This window comes from Lethenteron reissneri, chromosome 72 (genome assembly GCF_015708825.2).
Source record: "Lethenteron reissneri isolate LAM-NWPU_2019-01 chromosome 72, ASM1570882v1, whole genome shotgun sequence".
Classification (NCBI taxonomy): Eukaryota; Metazoa; Chordata; class Hyperoartia; order Petromyzontiformes; family Petromyzontidae; genus Lethenteron; species Lethenteron reissneri.
In genome coordinates, this window is record NC_083850.1 from 2,661,203 (window position 1) to 2,683,712 (window position 22,510).

The 22,510-nt window shown below is 44.3% G+C and overlaps 1 protein-coding gene across 1 annotated transcript; it reads right to left on the reverse strand.

The window, feature by feature from the left end:
• Positions 1-2,385: 2,385 nt before the first annotated feature.
• LOC133361263 (oocyte zinc finger protein XlCOF6-like) lies at positions 2,386-21,065 on the reverse strand (the record flags this gene model as incomplete). The annotated part of the gene is made up of 3 exons (XM_061580174.1): positions 20,028-21,065; positions 7,523-7,825; positions 2,386-2,946 (listed from the first exon to the last, which is right to left on the reverse strand). Coding segments are annotated over exons 1-3 (1,902 nt in total), but the record flags the coding sequence as incomplete, so codon positions are not given.
• Positions 21,066-22,510: the final 1,445 nt, after the last annotated feature.

Sequence of the window (22,510 nt, forward strand, 5' to 3'; positions counted from 1 at the left end):
GAACCAGGTCAAAATGCGCAAGGTTGCGCTTGTAGGCTCCACGCCCAATATCAATGCATGTATATTGCTATTCGGTGCCATTGAGATGGAACATTCTACCAGCAGTGGGCAGCTTGAATACGACCATGGTGCGATTTTAATAATTTTGATGCGATTCTAAATCTGGCACCACCCAGGTCGCATTTTACGACTCCCGATGTGCATCTACATATAACATACATTCTAGCTCAGTGTAATTCTAATACTACCAAAGTGATATTCTAATCATTTTAATCCGATCATAATCCTGCACCCCCCAAATCGCATATTCGACCACCGGTTCGCATGTCCAAAGGCCATAGATGCATATTCATTGGTTCATACGAGCACAGTTCGCTTGCACGTACACTATACATACATATGCGCAGAGTGTGATTCTAATACGATCACATTGTAATTCTAATTCTTGAAATGAGATTATGATACCGTACCTCTGTTTTTGGTGTTATAAATGATGAAACTAGTTTATAGTATTTAAATGTTTCGTGTTATCGTTTATAGTGTTACAGTTCACATGTCTTAGCGTACAGGATTCCCTGTGTACTTGATGATTAGGGACCGTAACGTTGTGAATCGATAAATAATGGGGCCCTTTCCCCTCCAGGAACACATGTTAATGGTGAGACTGCCGGTTAAGGGCAGATTTGTGTGACGAAGATCCTCCACCTGAAACTCGCTTAAAACACGTTGTTGATATGAATAAATAAACGGACACACATTTGTTAAAAAAAACTTTTTTATTCATCTGCAATCATTTTTAAGTCAAAACTCGAACCGAATGTATTATGTCCAATGTTCAAACAGTTACAATACAATGCAAACCATATCCGTTCCAGGAATACCAACGCGTTAAAGTATCATTCCCCATGATTTCCTTATTAGTTCACCACATTTGTTCACTGTGCGTCTATGTTGAAGTCAAGGCCATATATCCAACGAACGCGTCATCAATGTACATCCTTAAATCGGTTATCTAAAGTCGATTAATACCAACCAAAAAGCTATATGCTTGAAAAAACCCGTTTAAAATGTTGATAAAGATCTAACTAAAAATGCATTCCAACTTTAGCTCAACAGGAAGACTTAAACACTACAATATTGTCCGGAATTGAATCATATCACAACCACTGCTCATCACGCCACTTCGGCAAGTAATCCGATAACATTACAAACCACCATTGTACACGTCATTAAACTCTCACAAAAACTGTAATGTTTAGTGTTATCGTGTATAGTATTACAGTTTACATGTTATAGAGTACAGTTTATCCCCGACATACTTCGGGATTTGGGACTGGTACGTTTGATGAACGATTAACTACGGGGACCTTTCCCCTGAAGGAACACGTGTTAATCGGGTAGACAGCCAAGATGCTGCCGGTTAAGGGCACACTTGTGTGATGGAGATCCTCCACCTGAAATTCTCTGAACATGTTTTTGCTAGGAACATTATACAATAAAGAACTGACAAACATTTGTTAAAATACGTTTTTATTCATCTGCAATAATTTTACGTCAAAACTCGAAGGCAATATTTATTACGTCCTATGTTCACACATTTCCAGTAGAATGCAAACCATTTCCGTACAGGAATACCAAAGCGTTAAAGTTTCATTCCCCATGATTTCCTTATTAGTTCACCACATTTTTTCACTCTGCGTCTATGTTGAAGTCAAGGCCATATATACAACGAACGCGTCATCAATGTACATCCTGAAATCGACTATCTAAAGTCGATTATTACCAACCAAAAAAAAACTTTATACTTGAAAAAAAACCTTTTAAAATGTTGAGTAAAGATCTAACTACAGACGCATTCCAACTTTAGCTCAACAGGAACACTTAACGACTACAATTGAACCCTCTCACAACCAGTGCTCATCACACCACTTCGGCAAGTAATCCGATAACATTACAAACCACCACTGGGCACGCCAATAAACTCTCACAAAAACTGTAAAACTAAAATGGTCAAAATTACACACAAAAGTACTCGATACGGCTTAATAGATATAACCACATGACGTAATATTTGTTCAGTCACCCCGAGCTCTCTGGTTGACTCTCGAGCCACTCCATTACATCCAGCCATCTCTCGGGATCCAACTGCATGGGATCGAAGGTGGAAACTTCTTCAGGACTCATTGCAGCACCTTGAATTTCAGCTTTTGATTTCAGTTTCCTATCATTGTGGACCTGCTGATGCCTGCTCATGGTTGATGACCGTGCAAATGCCTCCCCACACACAGGGCACAGGAATGGCTTCTCGCCCGTGTGTGTTCTCTGATGACTCTGAAGATGTGATGACTGTGCAAATGTCTTCCCACACACAGGGCACAGGAATGGCTTGTCGCCCGTGTGTGTTTTCTGATGACTCTGAAGATGTGATGACCTTGCAAATTTCTTACCACACACAGGGCACAGGAATGGCTTCTCGCCCGTGTGTGTTCTCTGATGATTCTGAAGATGTGATGAGTTTGCAAATTTCTTCCCACACACAGGGCACAGGAATGGCTTCTCGCCCGTGTGTGTTCTCTGATGACTCTGAAGATGTGATGACTGTGCAAATGTCTTCCCACACACAGGGCACAGGAATGGCTTCTCGCCCGTGTGTGTTCTCTGATGACTCTGAAGATTTGATGAGTTTGCAAATTTCTTCCCACACACAGGGCACAGGAATGGCTTCTGGCCCGTGTGTGTTCTCTGATGACTCTGAAGATGTGATGAGTTTGCAAATTTCTTCCCACACACAGGGCACAGGAATGGCTTTTCGCCCGTGTGTTTTCTTTGATGAATATGAAGATGTGATGACTGAGCAAATGTCTTCCCACACACAGAGCACAGGAACGGCTTCTCGCCAGTGTGTGTCCTCTTGTGTATTTTAAGACGTGATGGCCGTGAAAATGTCTTCCTACACACAGAGCAATTAAATGACTCCTTGCGCCCGTGTGCATGAGGCTGTGGAGTGCGTATCTTGTCCATGTGAGTGTAGTAACAGTAGTGGTGTTGTCAAAAGTACGCTATCGGCCGCAACGATGTTTAGCGTTGACTTTTGGATTTTGTTAACTACTAAAACAAGAACGACACGTGTTTAACCGATGAACATCAAAATCACGTCAATTTGACGACGAACAGGTTTAAGAGTTCATCCGCGAAAATAGACACTTACTTGGAGATTCACGGTATATCGATGTCTGGAACCCGTCTGAAGATGTCGCCACAAACTCTGCCGACGCAAAGTCGCCTAACTGTCGACACAGCAATTGTGCTCGCCAGGCTGCGTTGTCTCGCGGTTGAAGGGCGATCAGCAGAGCGACGAGTCGAGCGTCCAACCTCATCAAGTTCCCTCTCGAAATGGCATTGAGCTCTGCTTCTGAGCCGCCTTATAACTCCCCCGCTAGGATCCAATCCTTTGTTTTTCAGGATATTTGCATTCGATTGTTAATTTTGGAAGGTACAATCCGCATGTCTATTAACATACCGAAGGGTAATGTGCCCATTGTGCTTCATGCATGAATATGTAAGTGCATCTCAGTGTGTAATTGTGCGCTTATTTTGAATAAATGGAAAAACGTTGTCTTCGATTTAAAGTGAATGCAGAGAAATTAGCATGTAACTTTAGAAAAGGAAGAGAGCGGCCTTCTCGACGAGGGAGTGAAACCCAATAGGTAATATTCTTTTACAGCGTTACAATGGTTGTAGTTCATAGGTTATAATATTACGTTTCACTATGTTAGAGCTTAACATGTGAGAGTTTAGAATATCAGATCAAATACGACGATCAAGGGCATCAATCGGGTGAGTTTGATCAGAGGCTTTAATCAAAGGCGTCATCCCATCACGGAACATCACCTCCCTGCGTATATCACAGCAACAGAAGCAACTACAGCAGCAACAACAGCAGCGACAACAACAGCAGCAACATCACATGTCGAGGGCGACGCAGCTACTTCCGATTCTGCTGCCCAGCTGTTTGTAGTCGGGACCTGCTCTCGCAGGACCCCACACGTCTTTGGAAATGATTGCGATGATCATGTCTGAGCTGAGAATTAAGTCACTCAAAATTACTTTGTTTAACCATAACTTTAGGTAGGTTAGTGTCATCGGGGCTCTGTGAATACTAATCATGAATGAAATCACACTCCTTTATGACCGACATTGTACTAATTTTGGTTGATCGAGTAGAACAAGGCACGTGCCACGTCCAGACGAATTCTTATCAACCACAGTGTCCTTAAATATGATGCTAAAATAAATGGTAACACTGGATTAAACGTGCACATCTTAACCCCTCCCTCGCATTTACGACTAACGATTTGCATTTTCACATAACATACATTTAAGCACAGTAAAATGCTAATACGACAATATTGTTATTCTAAAATTTAAATGCGATTCTTGCCCTGTACCCCCCACAGTTCACATATCCGACACCCGGTTCGATTGAACAGATAATTTACATAAATATGTGTAGAGTGCGATTTTAATACTTCTAATGAGATTTAAATACCGTACCTGCGTTTATGGTGGTATAAATAATAAAACCAGTTGGTAGGTTTTTTTGTCGTTTAATGTTTAGTGTTATTGATTATAGTGTTATCAGTTTACATGTTTTTTTTTGTACAGGTGATTCCCGGTGTACTTCGGTATTCTGGACCTGAACGTTGCGAAACGATTCATAACGAGGACCTTTCCCCACCAGAGCGCAATCCGCTAATGAAAATAACTCGGGGCAGCGTGAACACGTGCTTCCATGGGCAGTGGGGGACAGGGCATGGTTGTATTGCCTACAGGTGCCACCGGGAAAATCCAAGTTGCTCCGCCCATGGCGGGGACAGGTAGAGGTCATAGAGGTGGGTGATGTAAAGACAATGCGTCAACTAAGGGACAAGTGGTGACAACAAGATAGAGAGAGTTCGAGAAGGGAAGGCGGGACCAAGTGTGGGCGGAGGTTCACGCCGAGAATGAGAGAGGGGGAGGAACGAGGTTTGGGGCTGTGTTGGCTGGTTGCTGTCTCGTCGTCGTCGTTGCTATATCGTGACGCCTGGGGTCTAAAACCGCGTTAAAGGCTCATGGTGGAATCTTGTGCCTTTCGGGGCGTCAAGGGTTCGCACCACAGCCTTGAAGGGTTAGGCAGGTCCCTGGCTTCTTTTGAGAAACATGACTGGGCTCCAGGCACCGATTCCTCACACGCGGGAGATCATTGAAGCACCCCGGGCCTCAGGGGCTAGGAAACTGTGAGCGCCACAACACATTTCCTTTGGAGTACGGTTTCCGTTGCCGAGAGCCCCACCACGTCGGACACACCAGACTTGGGCTGTACAGGACATGGGGATGAGCTGTCTGGGTGGGGACGGACATAAGTCTTGAGGCGCGATGGGTGGACGAACCAACGGCGACGCCCTATCTACATTCGTTACACACTGCAGCCATTTCACCTCTATGACTTCTACTTTACCTTGCAATTGACTGAGCAACTTGGGGATATACCCGGTGGCACCTGTGGGCAAACAACCATGCCCTGTCCCCGACCGCCCATGGAAGCACGTGTATCCACCGCCCCGTGTTATTTTCATTAGCGGCTTACAGAAAGTAGAGCCCGTGTCGTCATCGGGGTCTGTGCTGAAGTCGGGGCTCGGAGTCAGGTTGCACGGGGAGCCAGGGGCAAGGGAGTCGGGATAGGAAAGAGCGCAGCGCCAGGGCTGGAGGTGGCTGCGCTCCTCGGCCGGCCGTGTTGGCTGAGCCCACGGCCGGCGCAGAGGAGGCAGCACGGAGCAGCCGACTGTGTCGGGGGGACCAGTAGGACCGAGCCCGGGACCCCTCACCCCTGGAAAGTTGGTACACCTGGTGTATGTCAATAACTTTAATAAACTCTCGGCGAAAGCCCTTACACCTCACATTCGTCTCCGAGTGCGTCCTGGGAACTTCTCTACATATGTATAATAGTGTACGGGCATGTGAACTGTGCTCGTATGTATGTAATGTGTATGCATGCCATTTGTACTTGCGAACCGGGGGGGTCGGATATGCTAACTGGGGCGTGCAGGATTAGGAATCGGATTAAAATTACTAGAATAACACTATGGTAGTATTAGAATTACACTGAGCTAGAGTGTATGTTATATGCAAATGCGCATTGGGAGTCGAAAATGCAAACTGGGAGGTGCTCGGTTGTTTAGAATATCAAAATGAGTATAATCGATTCGGGCTCTGCTCTTCCTTTCTTCGCCTGGATGGTGCCGCGGGATGCAGCATCTCTGCAGGTGATGCTGCTGCAGTCGCTGCTGCTGCTGTTGTTGCAGCAACTGCAGCAGCAGCTGCAGCAACATCGTGATTGCATATGACCATGTTGTAATTGTAATAATTTTTATCCGATCCTTGCACGTACACTATACATACATATTAGCGATTCTTATACGACCACACTGTGATTCTAATGCTTCTAATGATATTATAATACCTTACCTCCGTTTATATGGTTTTAAATTAAAACACTAGTTTATAATCGTTTAATGTTTAGTGTTATCGTTTATAGTATTACAGTTTACATGTTATAAAGTACAGTTTATCCCCGACATACTTCGGGATTAGGGACTGGTACCTTGATGAACGATTAACTACGGGGACCTTTCCCCTCAAGGAACGCGTGTTAATCGGGTAGACAGCCAAGATGCTGCCGGTTAAGGGCATACTTGTGTGACGGAGATCCTCCATCCTGAAATTATCTTAACATGTTTTTGCTAGGAACATTATAAAATAAAGACTGTACAAACATTTGTTAAAAATACATTTTTATTCATCTGCAATCATTTTACGTCAAAACTCGAAGGGAATATTTATTACGTCCTATGTTCACACATTTCCAGTACCATGCAAACCATTTCCGTTCCAGGAATACCAAAGCGTTAAAGTATAATTTCCCATGATTTCCTTATTAGTTCACCACATTTGTTCACTGTGCGTCTATGTTGAAGTCATGGCCATATATCCAACAAACGCGTCATCAATGTACATCCTGAAATCGGCTATCTAAAATCGATTAATACCAATAAAAAAAGCTATACACTTGACAAAAAAATCTTTAAAATGTTGAGTAAAGATGTACCTATAGACGCATTCCAACTTTAGCTCAACAGGAACACCTAACGACTACAATTGAACCCTCTCACAACCAGTGCTCATCACACCACTTCGGCAAGTAATCCGATAACATTACAAACCACCACTGGGCACGTCATTAAACTCACAAAAACTGTAAAACTAAAATGGTAAAAATTACACACAAAGTACTCGATACGGATTAAAAGGTATAACCACATGGCATAATATTTTTTCAGTCACCCCGAGCTCTCGGTTTGATCCTCGAGCCACTCCATTACATCCAGCCATCTCTCGGGATCCAACTGCATGGGATCGAAGGTGGAATTATCTTCAGGAATCATTGCAGCACCTTGAATTTCAGCTTTTGATTTCAGCTTCCTGCCTTCCCACACACAGGGCACAGGAATGGCTTCTCGCCAGTGTGTGTTCTCTGATGACTCTGAAGATGTGATGACTGTGCAAATTTCTTCCCACACACAGGACACAAGAATGGCTTCTCGCCCGTGTGTGTTTTCTGATGGTCTTGAAGATGTGATGACTTTGCAAAAGTCTTCCCACACACATGGCACAGGAAGGGCTTCTCGCCCGTGTGTGTTCTCTGGTGTCTCTTAAGATTTGATTGCCGTGAAAATTCCTTCCCACACACAGAGCAATTGAATGGCTTCTTGCCTCCGTGTGCGTGGGGCTGTGGAGAGCGTCTCTGCTCCATGTGAGCGTAGTAAGAGCAGCGGTGTTATCGAGTCAAAAGTACGCTATCGGCCGCAAGGATGTTTAGCGTTGAGTTTTAGATTTTGTTAACTGCTAAAACAAGAACGACACTCGCGTCTAACCGAGACGCCAAAAAATCCCACTAATTTAACGACGAAAACGTTTAAGAGTTTATCTGCGACAATACACACTTACTTGGAGATTCACGGTATATCGATGTCTGTAACCCGTCTGAAGATGCCGCCACAAACTCTCCCAACACAAAGTCGCCTAACTGTCGACACAGCAATTGTGCTCGCCAGGCTGCGTTGTCTCGCGGTAGAAGGGCGATCAGCAGAGCGACGAGTCGAGCGTCCAACCTCATCAAGTTCCCTCTCGAAATGGCATTGAGCTCTGCTTCTGAGCTGCCTTATAACTCCCCCCCTAGGATCCAATCCTTTGTCGTTCAGGATATTTGCATTCGATTGTTAATTTTGGAAGGTACTATCCGCATGTCTATTAACATACCGAAGGGTAATGTGCCCATTGTGCTTCATGCATGAATATGTAAGTGCATCTCAGTGTGTAATTGTGCGCTTATTTTGAATTAATGGAAAAACTTTGTCCTCGATTTAAAGTGAATGCAGAGAAATTAGCATCTAACTTTAGAAAAGGAAGAGAGCGGCCTTCTCGACGAGGGAGTGAAACCCAATAGGTAATATTCTTTTACAGCGTTACAATGGATAGGTTGTAGTTCATAGGTTATAATATTATGTTTCACTATGATAGAGCTTAACATGTGAGAGTATACAATATCAGAGTTGATCAAATGCGACGATCAAGGGCGTCAATCGGGTGAGTTTGATCAGAGGCTTTAATCAAAGGCGTCATCCCATCACGGAACACCACCACCCTGCCTATATCACAGCAACAGAAGCAATTACAGCAGCAACAACAGCAGCGACAACAACAGCAGCAACATCACATTTCGAGGGCGACGCAGCTACTTCCGATTCTGCTGCCCAGCTGTTTGTAGTCGGGACCTGCTCTCGCAGGACCCCACACGTCTTTGGAAATAATTGCGATGATCATGTCTGAGCTGAGAATTAAGTCACTCAAGATTACTTTGTTTAACCATAACTTTAGGTAGGTTAGTGTCATAGGGGCTCTGTGAATACTACTCATGAATGAAATCACACTCCTGTATGACCGACATTGTACTAAATTTGGTTGATCGAGTAGAACAAGGCACGTGCCACGTCCAGACGAATTCTTATCAACAACAGTGTCATTAAATATGATGCTAAAATAAATGTTAACACTGGATTAAACGTGCACCTCTTAACCCCTCCCTCGCATTTACGACTAATGATGTGCATTTGCACATAACATACATTCAAGCACAATAAAATGCTAATACGACCATGTCCTGGAAACCATGGCAAGGTCATCCCATGAGGACTGCCTGGATGAAAACCAGCATGGAAGGGGCCCAGTGTGGGGCCGGCTATGCTAAAGGCATAGTCCCGTGTGTGTGTGATGTGAGGTCTCCTGGCAGCAGTCATTCTCCGCTGTAGTCCTGGCATCTGCTGCTCAGCTTCATTCCCCAGCTGTGGTCCAAGTGGCACCGTCTCTCTGGGGACCCGTGTGGTGTGTGTAGCGAGTATCAAGGGGTGGACGGGTAGTGTGGTGATAGCGGTCACGGTCGGCACCGATGCACGACCACCGCCACCACCCCTACTGGGCGGTGGACCTGCCACCACAAAGCAGCACGCGGCGGAGGAGTGAGGCGATCGCTCTCGCCACGCGAGCGAGGCCCCCTCGCTTCCTCTTCTTTTCGTGCATCTCCACCTGCACCTCTTCCATGTTCTCCTCCGTCTCATCCTTCTCCATCCCCTCTTCTTCATCCTCCGCTAGCACCATCTTCTCCTCTACCTCCTCCTCTTCTTCCTGTGCCACCTCCATCGTCTCCATCTTCTTCTCCTCCGCTAGCACCATCTCTTCCTCTTTCATCTCCTCCTCAACTTCCGGCACCACCATCTCCACCACCGTCTTCTCTTCCTCCTCCACCACCATTGTTTCCCCTTTGTCCGTCGTCTTCACGTCCTCCACCACGACCATCTGTTCATCCTTTGTTGTCTCCTTGTCCTCCATCTCTGTATTGTCTTTCTCCTCTCCCTCCGTGTTCTCCTCCATTGTCACCATCACAATCTCGTCCTCCTTTGCCTTCTCTTCCTCCGATTTCTCCTCCTCTGTCTCTACCTCATCCTCCATCATCTCCTTCACCTCTTTCTTCGTCTACTTCTCCACAACCTCTGTCTTCACTTCAAAGGCCTGGACGAGTGAGGAGGAGGGCTGAGCTGGCTCAGATCTGTGAAGAGACAACACGACACCGTTCTAGATTTGAAGATTTCGTGACTGCAATGATTCATATTCTTAGGTTTTTTCGGTAAAGTCACGTAGGTAAAAAACATTAAAAAGTAAAATAAAATAACATACAAAATTAAAATCACGACGTTTCGGAGGCAACACAAGCTTCCGTCTTCAGGTGGTACCGTCACAGCCACGACAGTTGTATCAAGTAAATGAGAGATTTCAGAAGCTACCACTCCGTTTATATACTGGTTGGAGAAGGCGGTGGGGCAAGGGCTGAATACGTTTATTAATATGGTAAGGTGAGGCTTAAGACTAAGAATAGACTGCATATTCTTAGTCTTGACTCAACCTGTAACAGAGAGAACACCACTAGACATGGTAAAACTGTGATGGTTGTCTGTCAAACACGACACCGTTCCACCTTGCTGCTACGGCAGACATCGCCATCTAATAATAATAATAGTTCAATTTGTAACGCGCGCAAATTTGCAGACGTAGTGGCCGCAACTCTGAGGCGCGGAGCCAAGCTCAGAGTCGCTCAGAAGCACGTGATTGTAGAGGTGAGTTTTTAAGTGTCTCTTGAAGGAGGCGATTGAGGTGATGCTGCGAATGTGCAGAGGGATATCGTTCCAGACTGTTGGGGCTGCCACCGAGAAACGGCGCATAGACACGATGACCATCCTGGATCTTGGTATCGAGAGGAGATCGTGAGTCGCGCTGCGCAGGCATCTGCCGTGTGCTGAGCTGCAAGTTGTCAATAATGAAGAAAGGTACGGTGGGCAGGCGGATATGAAGGCATCGTCCGTGGGTGGAATGTGTGGCGGATTAATTCGAGCTTAATAGAAACAGCAATAACGACATGGCCAGTGAGTGTGCTTAGTATTGGTGCTGTCATTCTCATGGCGCCAGGCTATCCTTGAAATAGGTGCAGCTGTGTCTCACACAGACTGCTGTAGTTTCACAGTAGTGGGTGGCGTTGCTGTGCAAATTTAGCTGAATAATTTGGTTCTTTCGGTAAGTCACGTAGGTATAAAATAAAATAAATTAATCACAACGTTTAGATTGTAACACAAGCAATCATCATAAGGTGGGAAAACCACAGCAATACATTTTCTTGCAATAAAGACATGGCCATCGAAATGTCGTGATTTAATTAAATTTATTTTATTTCATACCTACGTGAATTTACCGATATAACAAAAGAGTATGGATCCCTGTCGTCACGAAAACTTTAAATCTAGATTGACATTTTTATATATGTATATTCTAATTGACCCCTTGTACATAATGTCCTAAGCATTTCAAATGGCATCGATAGAGATCCTGCACGTCCACTGTGACGGAATGGGTGTGTATCTGTGTGGTCAATGCAGCAGCAATAATAGCCAGGGCGGGAAGCAAGGTCTGAACTGTAATGGTGAAGAATGAGTGCACGACCATTTGGCCGCTTCAACACATCCACGATTTCAAAAAAGTGTCCGTCTGTGATTTGTGGTCGAGAGAGCCACCTCCCTTGACGTCGAAGGCATCTCAGAGTGCATTGCATGCGATGAGCCTCTCGCATCTCTCATCTCATCGCGTTTTTAATTGGACACCCCTCTCAGTGGTAGCTGTCGCTGTGCATTAGAAGGCGACTTGGCAGCTGGCCTGGAAACAGGCGATAGACAGCGAAAATCTCACGGTGGATGGAGGGTTACATGGTGAAGATATGCCCACTTCGTTATGTCGTCTAACTCAGAAACCAGTTACGAAAAATAAATCTGTCCTCAGTATAGCGGAATGTACACGTGGAGTTTGTAGTGTCTGTGAATTTTGAGAGCGCGACAGGGCTTGAGCACCTGTGCATCACAGCAACATTGACCTGGGTTTGAGTTCCACGTTTGGCCACATTCTCCGTGTGGATTGTGCAGCCAGCTGTTCTGGGAAGGTTCTGCAGCTTTCTCCCTGTTACTGAACCCACACAAGCAATGCAAATCGTTCAATTTGGATCGCAAACAGTAGCAACTTTCTTGCAAAATGCGAGCAAACTTGGCAGAATCCTCCTGAAAAAAAGTCTTGAGACCGAGTAAGGCTGATGCTGCGTAAGAAGCATGGCAATAAATAACAAAAATAAACACACAGGACGCACACGCAGAGTGGTTTACCGTGGCTCAGCGACTCCGGAGTTTGCTTTATCTTCTTGGAAGCCCTCTTCTCCAAAGCTCGGAGCTATTGGGCCCCACACAGGATTGGAGGACGTGGCGGCGGCGATGGCGGCGGTGGTGGAGGTGGTGTCAGTAGTAGTGGTGCTGCTGCTGGTGGTAGCGGTCTGGAGCCATTGTCGCTCGATCTTGGCGAGGCGCTGCTCTTCCTCGAGGCGCTTTTGCTCCACAAGACGCTTCTCCTCCATCAAGTGCGCCTCCTCCTCTTGACGCTTCACCTCAACGAGGCGCTTCTCCTGAATGAGACGTTTCTCCTCGAGGAGCTTCACCTTGCGAAAGCGTCTCTCCTCAAGTCGCTTATTTTTTTTCTCAAGACGCTTCAGCTCTATGAGACGCTTCACCTCAAAGAGGCGATTCTCCTCCATGAGGCGCTTCTCATCCTCGACTCGCTGCACCTCAATGAGGCGCTGCTCCTCGACAAGGCGCTTCTCTTCTTCCACCCGCTTCTCCTCCATGAGGCGCTTCTCTTCCTCGACCCGCTTCACATCTATGAGGCGCTTCTCTTCCTCCAGATGCTTCTCCTTGAGACGCTTCACCTCGCGAAGGCGCTTCTCCTCCATGAAGCGCGTTTCTTCAAGGAGGCGCTTTTCCATGACCCGTTTCACGTCTTTGAGGATATTATTTCGAAGGCACTTCTGCTCCGTTTGGTGCTTCACCTTGGCGAGGCGCTTCACCTCATTGGGGCGCTTCTCTTCCATTGGGCATTTCTCCTTCGCAAGGCGCTTGTCCTCCTGGAGACGCTTCACTCCTCTGAAGTTCTTCACCTCCCCAATGCTGCTCTGTTCACGCGAAGATAAGCACATGACCATTCAAACATGCACACTCAGGACAATATCCATTCTCGCAGGCACACAAACATGAACGGGCACATATACAACCAAAAATGCATATTCGCACATCCATGTACGGATGCAAACATGCACATTAACTCATGCAAACATGCTAGCACACGTATGAATATACACCATCACCTAATGTTATCAAAATACATGTTACATCCTCATATTCTCACAAATTCAATACACGCACTTAATGCAGTGATAGTCTACAACGATTTCATGGCGATTGTTGGCAACAATCATCACGGGCAATAGTTTCCACAGAATGTTCTATTGTAAAGATCTGGATGCCCATAATCTGGACAAATTTTATTGCAGCACCCATAATGGGTAACTGGAATGGCATCTTCCAATCAGCTCACAGACATAATTCATGAGATTGCCTGATATCATTCTGTCTTCATTGGTAATGAATGGCGACTTCATTTGCCTGCACGAGTGGGATATGGCATGACGTGATGGTGGAGAGATGGAGTGATGGTGTTGGGAGATGGTGTTGTGATACGGAGAGGTGAAATTGTGGAATGTTCTGGAGTGACGGTGCCTTGTGATGGTATTGACGCTTTATGAGGCTCTATGGTATTGTATTGATTCTCGATTTGAAGCTTTCGTGACTGCAAGGATTCATAAGAGTATATTGTATTGAGTTGGTGGTGGTGTGGTGTGATGAGAAAGGTGATGTGAAGAGATTGTGTGGTGATGTGAGGTGTAGTGATGTTTTGGTGCAATGGTGTGGGAGTGTGGAGAGAATGTGGTGTTTGACTCCCATAGACCCCATACACACCTTTGCGGAACGATTTGCATAGCTTTGGCCTGGGAAAGGGTCCACTTCATCCATAATGTCCCCCCACGTGGTCGATTGGCGCCACGACTCCCTGGCTACGGAAAACAAAATTAATTCAAAGGACGAGTAATGTATTAGAGAACGAAGCACGTGGATATTCACACAACTAATTCTGAGATTCTTGTAATTACCTCTTAACACATAACATGATCTGCTGTTGAGAAACATTAGTCACATGGCAGTAAAATATTACAAGTCATATTTTTGTAAGCATGTTGAGATCATCAATTTCATAAAGTTGAGACCCCAATTTAACCCAATATGGCTGAAACGCAGCTCTAAATCCATGCTGTCTGCCACACTTGACCGTTTACCTCTTCCCATCACCACCAAGAAAAAAAATTAATCAGGGAGCTGCCTCCTCTGCATAAAAGCCACGTGATGCAGGTAACTGTGACTTACCATCATAGTCCTCCAAGATGTCAGCCCACTTGCGTTGTCTGTCCATGTTGTTGGGAAGGAGTAGTTTCTGTTTGATGTTGGAGGGCCTGGGGAGGTTGTAAAAACGCTCAGATTTAGCAACCTTTTGAAACACTCATCCTCTCAATTATTACATATTTGACCACTCGCTGTACCAATCAAATCACTTTCGTGCCGTTTGTTTTACAAGTCCACTCACTCGCTTGTTTGCCCACTCACGCGTGCGTCAGATCGCTCACTCATCCACCCACGCGAACATGTTTATTCCAACTGCCTATTGCATTAAACATAATCGCGAGACATAACCGTGATGTTTAACCTCTAATCCAGACAAGCATGTTGATGCACAGCCCATTTGTATTAATCTACTGCTTGATAAAGGCCCCCCTATGTCTTGTAGGTCATTGGGGTCAAATGACCATACTTAAATCATTTGTTATAACCCGAGAATGACGTCGTAGGTCACGTGATGTCAGAGGTACCGCCCATGTGGCTGTGACATCACAGATAGGAGACATCTATGGCAGCAGCTCGGGTCTGAACTAAAACGTAGACTCCTCCCCCGTGTTGGATAACATTCAATACATGTAATGCAGGGCACAATTATGCAGGCAATCAGAACACAATAATTATAGACATGTTAATCATATTATATGAGATTTAAACAGGTTAGTTATGAACGTTTTAAATGTTAACTTGCTTTGGTTCTAAACAATGACAGTAACAGCAACATATCAGAGCATGCCAAGTAATCTAACTAATAGTCCTAATTTGGTTGCAGAAAATCCAAATAGCAACATACACAAAAATAATGAAGCTTTAGTTTGTAGTCAAAACGTGCAATAAAAATAAACAACACACATCGTCAACAGGGACGCTCACGATAATTGGTTTTTTCCCCATCTATCTGGCAACAAAACTGACACCTTTTTACAAGGAGTCATGTTTGCATAGACCGCAATACCTGCAGTCATAATACAAACAAAAGAACATAACTCTGATAATGTGCACTGTCCTTGAAGTTGATTGGTCCACACCCGAGACAGCTTTCCGTAGAGCCTAGTCTCACATGGGTTGGACCTGATGACGCCAAAAGGCGCACTGTAAAAAGGTGTCAGTTTTGTTGCCAGATAGAAGGGTAAAAAACAATTATCATATTTTTACTGGCAAATGAGGTTCCCATAGGGACGCTCACCTCGTTGACGATTCGCTCTGCAAAGGCTTGTGCTGCTGCTCACTCGTGCGCATTCCTCTCGACTGCGGGTGGAGGCGTGGCTATGACGTAACAGAGGTGACGTCACTACAGCGAGGCTCCGCCCCCACGCGCTTGGCGGGCGCACCACGTGGTGCAGTGCGGGTGGTGTGCGTCACCGGAAACAGCAGAGCCCTCGGTTCGACATTAAACATTTGCCCCCTCGCTTTGTGCCGTCTTTGATGTCGCCGTTACTGCGGCGAGGACTGAAGCAATGCCTGGCCATCAGGCCTGGCATATACCTAGGCCTCAGGCTTCATATTTGTTCGTAGTTATTTTTTGTTTAATTGGAATTATTAACTTGCATTTCATTAATTACATTTCAAGCGTATAAACACCATCCCATTGGTTTATTTACTTTTAAATTCAGGTTTGTATTCTAGTTATTGATCTGTAGTTTTATTTAAGTGAGTGAGGTGGTTGTACTAAGTGTGAGTTTGAGTTCCATGTAAATTATTATTGTGTAAAGGATTTGTCTGTGTGCACCTATCCTGGCAGTGGTAATTTGGGCTTTTTATAATTTAGTTGTTAATGAGATTGTTTATTTGTGTGTGTCTGTTATCTATGTCTGTGTCAGGTTACATATCTATGTTTGGAGCTGTTTGTGTTTGTTTATTTTTGATGGGTGGTGATGATGATGATGTATCTTGATAATGGATGGTGGTGATGATGATGATGGGTGGTGATTATGAAGGGTGGTAATGATGATGGTTGGTGATGTTAATGTGTAGTGATTATGATGGGTGGTAGTGGTGATCATGGGTGGTGGTAATGATTGGTGAGGTTATGATGATGGGTGGTGATGGTTATGGGTGGTGATGATGATGGGTTGTTGTGATTATGGGTGTTGATGATGATGGATGGTTATGATAACTGTTGGATTGTGATGGTTGGGTGGTGGTGGTGGCGATGGTTGATAGTGATAATGAAGTAACTAAAGCAGCACCAATAACAGCAGCAACAACAGCAGCAGCAACACGTTTTGATGGCGACGCAACTACTTCTGATTCTGCTGTTTCTGCTGCTCGACTATTTGTAGCCAGGACCTGCTCTCACGGGACCCCACACGTCTTTGGAAATTATTGCGATCATGTCTGAGCTGAGAATTAAATGACTAAACGTTACTTTGTTTAACCATAACTGTGTGTAGGTTAGTATCTGGGGGCTCAGCGAATACTATTCATGAAAGAACTCGCACTCCTTTATGACCGACATTCTACTAATTTTGGTTGATCGAGACGAACAAGGCACGTGCCATGTCCAGACGAACTTTTATTTCCAATATTGTCCTTAAATTTGATGCTAAAATAAACGTTAACACTGGATTAAACATGCACCTCTTAACCCCTGCCTCGCATTTACGACTAACAATTTGCATTTACACGTAACATACAGTCAAGCACAGTAAAATGCTAATACGACAATATTGTTATTCTAGGAATTTGAATTCGATTCTAACCCTGCACCCCCCACAGTTCGCATATCCAACCCCCGGTTCGACGGAACGTTCGCTTTAGATGCATATAAGCAGTGTGGTTATAATACTTCTAATTAGATTTGAATACCGTACCTCCGTTTATGGTGTAATGAATTAGAAAACCAGTATATAGTCATTTAATGTTGAGTGATATCGTTTATAATGATACAGCTGAAGTCATAGAGGTGAAATGGCTGCAGTGTGTACGAATGTAGATAGGGCGTCGCCGTTGGTTCGTCCAATCATCGCGCATCAAGACTTATGTCTGTCCCCACCCAGACAGCTTTGATGGGATAACAAACTTTGATCAAATACTTTTATCAAACGAGTCATTACAATTGTAACGATTCATAATTGCTTGGGATTATGTTGGGTTTGTGCGATTATTTTATATAGTCATACTGAATATTGCTATTTGATGCCATTGAGATGGAACATTCATCCAGCAGTGGATAGCTTGATCCTAATACCACCAAAGCGTGATCCTGCACCTTCCGTTTCACATATCCCACCCTTGGTTCGCACGTCCATATTACATACATACATGTTACATAATACATATTACATACATATATTCATGCATATTACATACAGACATGTTACATACTCACGAGCATAGTGTGATTCTTAGAGGACCACGGTGTGAAGTTAAGAATTCGAATGAGATTCGAATATCACACTTCAATGTACGGTGTTCTAATCTGTAACACTAGTTTATGATGTAATTTTATAGCGTTATAATGTATCGCACATAGCTTATATTGTTAGAGTTCACAACATTATAGTTTACTATAACACTAGTTTGTAGTGTTATTTTAGAACGTCGCAATGTATAGCTCATAGTTTAAAGGTTATATTGTTAGAGTTTATAATGTTAGAGTATACAATGTGAGTTTACAATTTGAGAGTTTGTGGACGTGCCCTGTTCTCGTGGACACGGATTTGGAAATGATTGCTATGATCATGTCTGAGCTGGGATGAGCGACTAATGTTTACTTTGTTTAATCATAACTGTGTGTAGGTTAGTGCCATCGGTGCTTAGTGAATACTACTCATGAATGAACTCATACTTCTTTCGGATAGAAATTTAAATCATGTTGGTAGAACAAGTCGCCTGTCTTTTCTAGACTAATTGTTATCTTCAAGTGCGTCAGTAAATATACTGCTAAAATACACAGCATAGGGAAGGCTGCCTGGTTCGGGAGATGTAGTTTGGCTAAGGCGCTGTGGCCAGGTGATGACACGGATTCTGAAACAGTGGAGTTAAACACTCGCTGCTTGGCCCCGTCGACAGCAGCGAAGGCTGTCATATACCGCCCCATTTACGAGTTGGCTGTATAATGTGTATGGTTGAAGGTGCTAGGTGTTGTCTTCTTCTAACAGCTACTAACGTGTGTGTATTGACTGTTTTTTGGATTTGTCCATTGATGTTTTTCTTTTTAATGCGGCCTTTTTTTGTTGAATTTTGTCACTTGAGTGTTGCAGTTTGTTTAAGAATTCGTCACGTGAGCGTGGTGTTTTGCATGTTGGAATTTCGCTGTCACAATTTGTGATTGTTTTAATAATTGTCACCATTCATAATCTGATGAGTTTATAATGGGTTTGTGCGTGTATTTATATAAATATATTCCGTCTTTTGTTATTTGATGACATCTAGCAGTGAAAATCGTGATTGTAATATGACCATGTTGTAATTGTAATAATTTTTATCCGATCCTTGCACGTACACTATACATACATATTAGCGATTCGTTTACAGCCACACTGTGATTCTAATGCTTCTAATGATATTATAATACCTTACATCCGTTTATATGGTTATGAATTATTACACTAGTTTATTATCGTTTAATGTTTAGTGTTATCGTTTATAGTATTACAGTTTACATGTTATAAAGTACAGTTTATCCCCGACATACTTCGGGATTAGGGACTGGTACGTTGATGAACGATTAACTACGAGGACCTTTCCCCTCAAGGAACACGTGTTAATCGGGTAGACAGCCAAGATGCTGCCGGTTAAGGGCACACTTGTGTGACGGAGATCCTCCACCTGAAATTCTCTTAACATTATAAAATAAAGACCGGACAAACATTTGTTAAAAATACGTTTTTATTCATCTGCAATCATTTTTACGTCAAAACTCGAAGGGAATATTTATTATGTCCTATGTTCACACATTTCCAGTACAATGCAAACCATTACCAAAGCGTTAAAGTGTCATTCCCCATGATTTCCTTATTAGTTCACCACATTTGTTCACTGTGCGTCTATGTTGTAGTCAAGGCCATATATCCAACGAACTTGTCATTAATGTACATCCTGAAATCGGCTATCTAAAGTCGATTAATACCAATAAAAACAGCTATATGCTCGAAAAAAAACCGTTTAAATGTTGAGTAAAGATGTACCTACAGACGCATTCCAACTTTAGCTCAACAGGAACACTTAACGACTACAATTTAACCCTCTCACAACCAGTCCTCATCACACCACTTCGGCAAGTCATCCGATAACATTACAAACCACCACTGGGCACGTCATTAAACTCTCACAAAAACTGTAAAACTAAAATGGTCAAAATTACACACAAAAGTACTCGATACGGCTTAATATGACATAATATTTTTTCAGTCACCCCGAGCTCTCTGGTTGACTCTCGAGCCACTCCATTACATCCAGCCATCTCTCGGGATCCAACTGCATGGGATCGAAGGTGGAAACTTCTTCAGGAATCATTGCAGCACCTTGAATTTCAGCTTTTGATTTCAGTTTCCTATCATTGTGGACCTTTTGATGCCCGTTCCTGGTTGATGAGTGTGCAAATTTCTTCCCACACACAGAGCACAGGAATGGCTTCTCGCCCGTGTGTGTTCTCTGATGACTATGAAGAGTTGATGAGTCTGCAAATGCCTTCCCACACACAGGGCACAGGAATGGCTTCTCGCCCGTGTGTGTTCTCTGATGACTATGAAGATTTGATGACTTTGCAAATGTCTTCCCACACACAGGGCACAGGAATGGCTTCTCGCCCGTGTGTGTTCTCTGATGACTATTAAGAGTTGATGAGTCTGCAAATGCCTTCCCACACACAGGGCACAGGAATGGCTTCTCGCCCGTGTGTGTTCTCTGATGACTATGAAGAGTTGATGAGTCTGCAAATGCCTTCCCACACACAGGGCACAGGAATGGCTTCTCGCCCGTGTGTGTTCTCTGATGACTATGAAGATTTGATGACTTTGCAAATGTCTTCCCACACACAGGGCACAGGAATGGCTTCTCGCCCGTGTGTGTTCTCTGATGACTATGAAGATTTGATGACTTTGCAAATGTCATCCCACACACAGGGCACAGGAATGGCTTCTCGCCCGTGTGCATTCTCTGATGAGTTTGAAGAGTTGATGACCGTGCAAATGCCTTCCCACACACAGGGCACAGGAATGGCTTCTCGCCCGTGTGCGTTCTCTGATGAGTTTGAAGAGTTGTCGATTGTGCAAATGTCTTCCCGCACACAGGGCACAGGAATGGCTTCTCGCCCGTGTGTGTTCTCTGATGACTCTGAAGATGTGATGCCTGTGCAAATGTCTTCCCACACACAGGGCACAGGAATGGCTTCTCGCCCGTGTGTGTTCTCTGATGACTCTGAAGATGTGATGAGTGTGCAAATGTTTTCCCACACACAGAGCACAGGAATGGCTGCTCATCCGTGTGTGTTCTCTGGTGTCTCTTAAGACTTGATGACCATGAAAATGCCTTCCCACACACAGAGCAATTGAATTGTTCCTTGCCCCCGTGTGCGTGGGGCTGTGGAGAGCGTCTCTGCTCCATGTGAGCGTAGTAACAGTAGTGGTGTTATTGAGTCAAAAGTACGCTATCGGCCGCAAGGATGTTTAGCGTTGAGTTTCAGATTTTGTTAACTGCTAAAACAAGAACGACACTCTAACCGAGACGCAAAAAAATCCCGCTAATTTGACGACGAAAACGTTTAAGAGTTTATCCCCGAAAATAGACACTTACTTGGAGATTCACGGTATATCGATGTCTGGAACCCGTCTGAAGATGTCGCCACGAACTCTCCCGACGCAAAGTCGCCTAACTGTCGACACAGCAATTGTGCTCGCCAGGCTGCGTTGTCTCGCAGTTGAAGGGCGAACAGCAGAGCGACGAGTCGAGCGTCCAACCTCATCAAGTTCCCTCTCGAAATGGCATTGAGCTCTGCTTCTGAGCCGCCTTATAACTCCCCCCCTCGGATCCAATCCTTTGTCTTTCAGGATTTTTGCATTCGATTGTTAATTTTGGAAGGTACAATCCGCATATCTATTAACATACCGAAGAGTAATGTGTCCATTGTACTTCATGCATGAATATGTAAGTGCATCTCAGTGTGTAATTGTGCGCTTATTTTGAATAAATGGAAAAACGTTGTCCTCGATTTAAAGTGAATGCAGAGAAATTAGCATGTAACTTTAGAAAAGGAAGAGAGCGGCCTTCTCGACGAGGGAGTGAAACCCAACAGGTAATATTATTTTACAGCGTTACAATGGATAGGTTGTAGTTCATAGGTTATACTATTATGTTTCACTATGATAGAGCTTAACATGTGAGAGTATACAATATCAGAGTTGATCAAATGCGAGCAGGCTACCTTGAGAGCGATCGCGAATGGGTTGCGTGTCTAGAAGAAGCCTCGCTCTTTCAGATGCCGTACCAGCTTCGTCAACTCTTCGCTACGATTCTGCTGTATTCCATGCCAGCAGATACGAAGGATCTCTGGGATAAATTCTACGACGAATTGGCCCGCGATTACGAGTACCAGTACCGCGAGCTGACCAACAAAGAACAAATGGTAAAGTTCAAGACCCTTCACAGCCTCCACGAGTTCCTCACGGCAGGTGGGATGGCTCTGTCGGACTTTGACGACCTCCCGCAGCTTTCCGAGTACCCACACTTGGTCTTGGACTCGCAGCTTGCGAAGATCCATATCCGCCGCGAATTGGAAGGATATGATAGAAACGAACACAAATTTGTAATATAGATACAATACACATTTTTTAAAAACGTATTTACAAATATATATTCCACTTTTTTAAACTCTGAATGTCGTCGTTCATGTGGGGACATGGAGCACAGTGGATCGTATCGTCGAAGCTGCTTTTCGGAATCCGTGTGATAACCCAGTCACATCGCCTAACTCCAGTGACAGCACCTTACCCAAGCTACATCTCCCCAACAAGGCAGCCTTACCGATGCTGTGTATTGTGTTTCGGGATAAC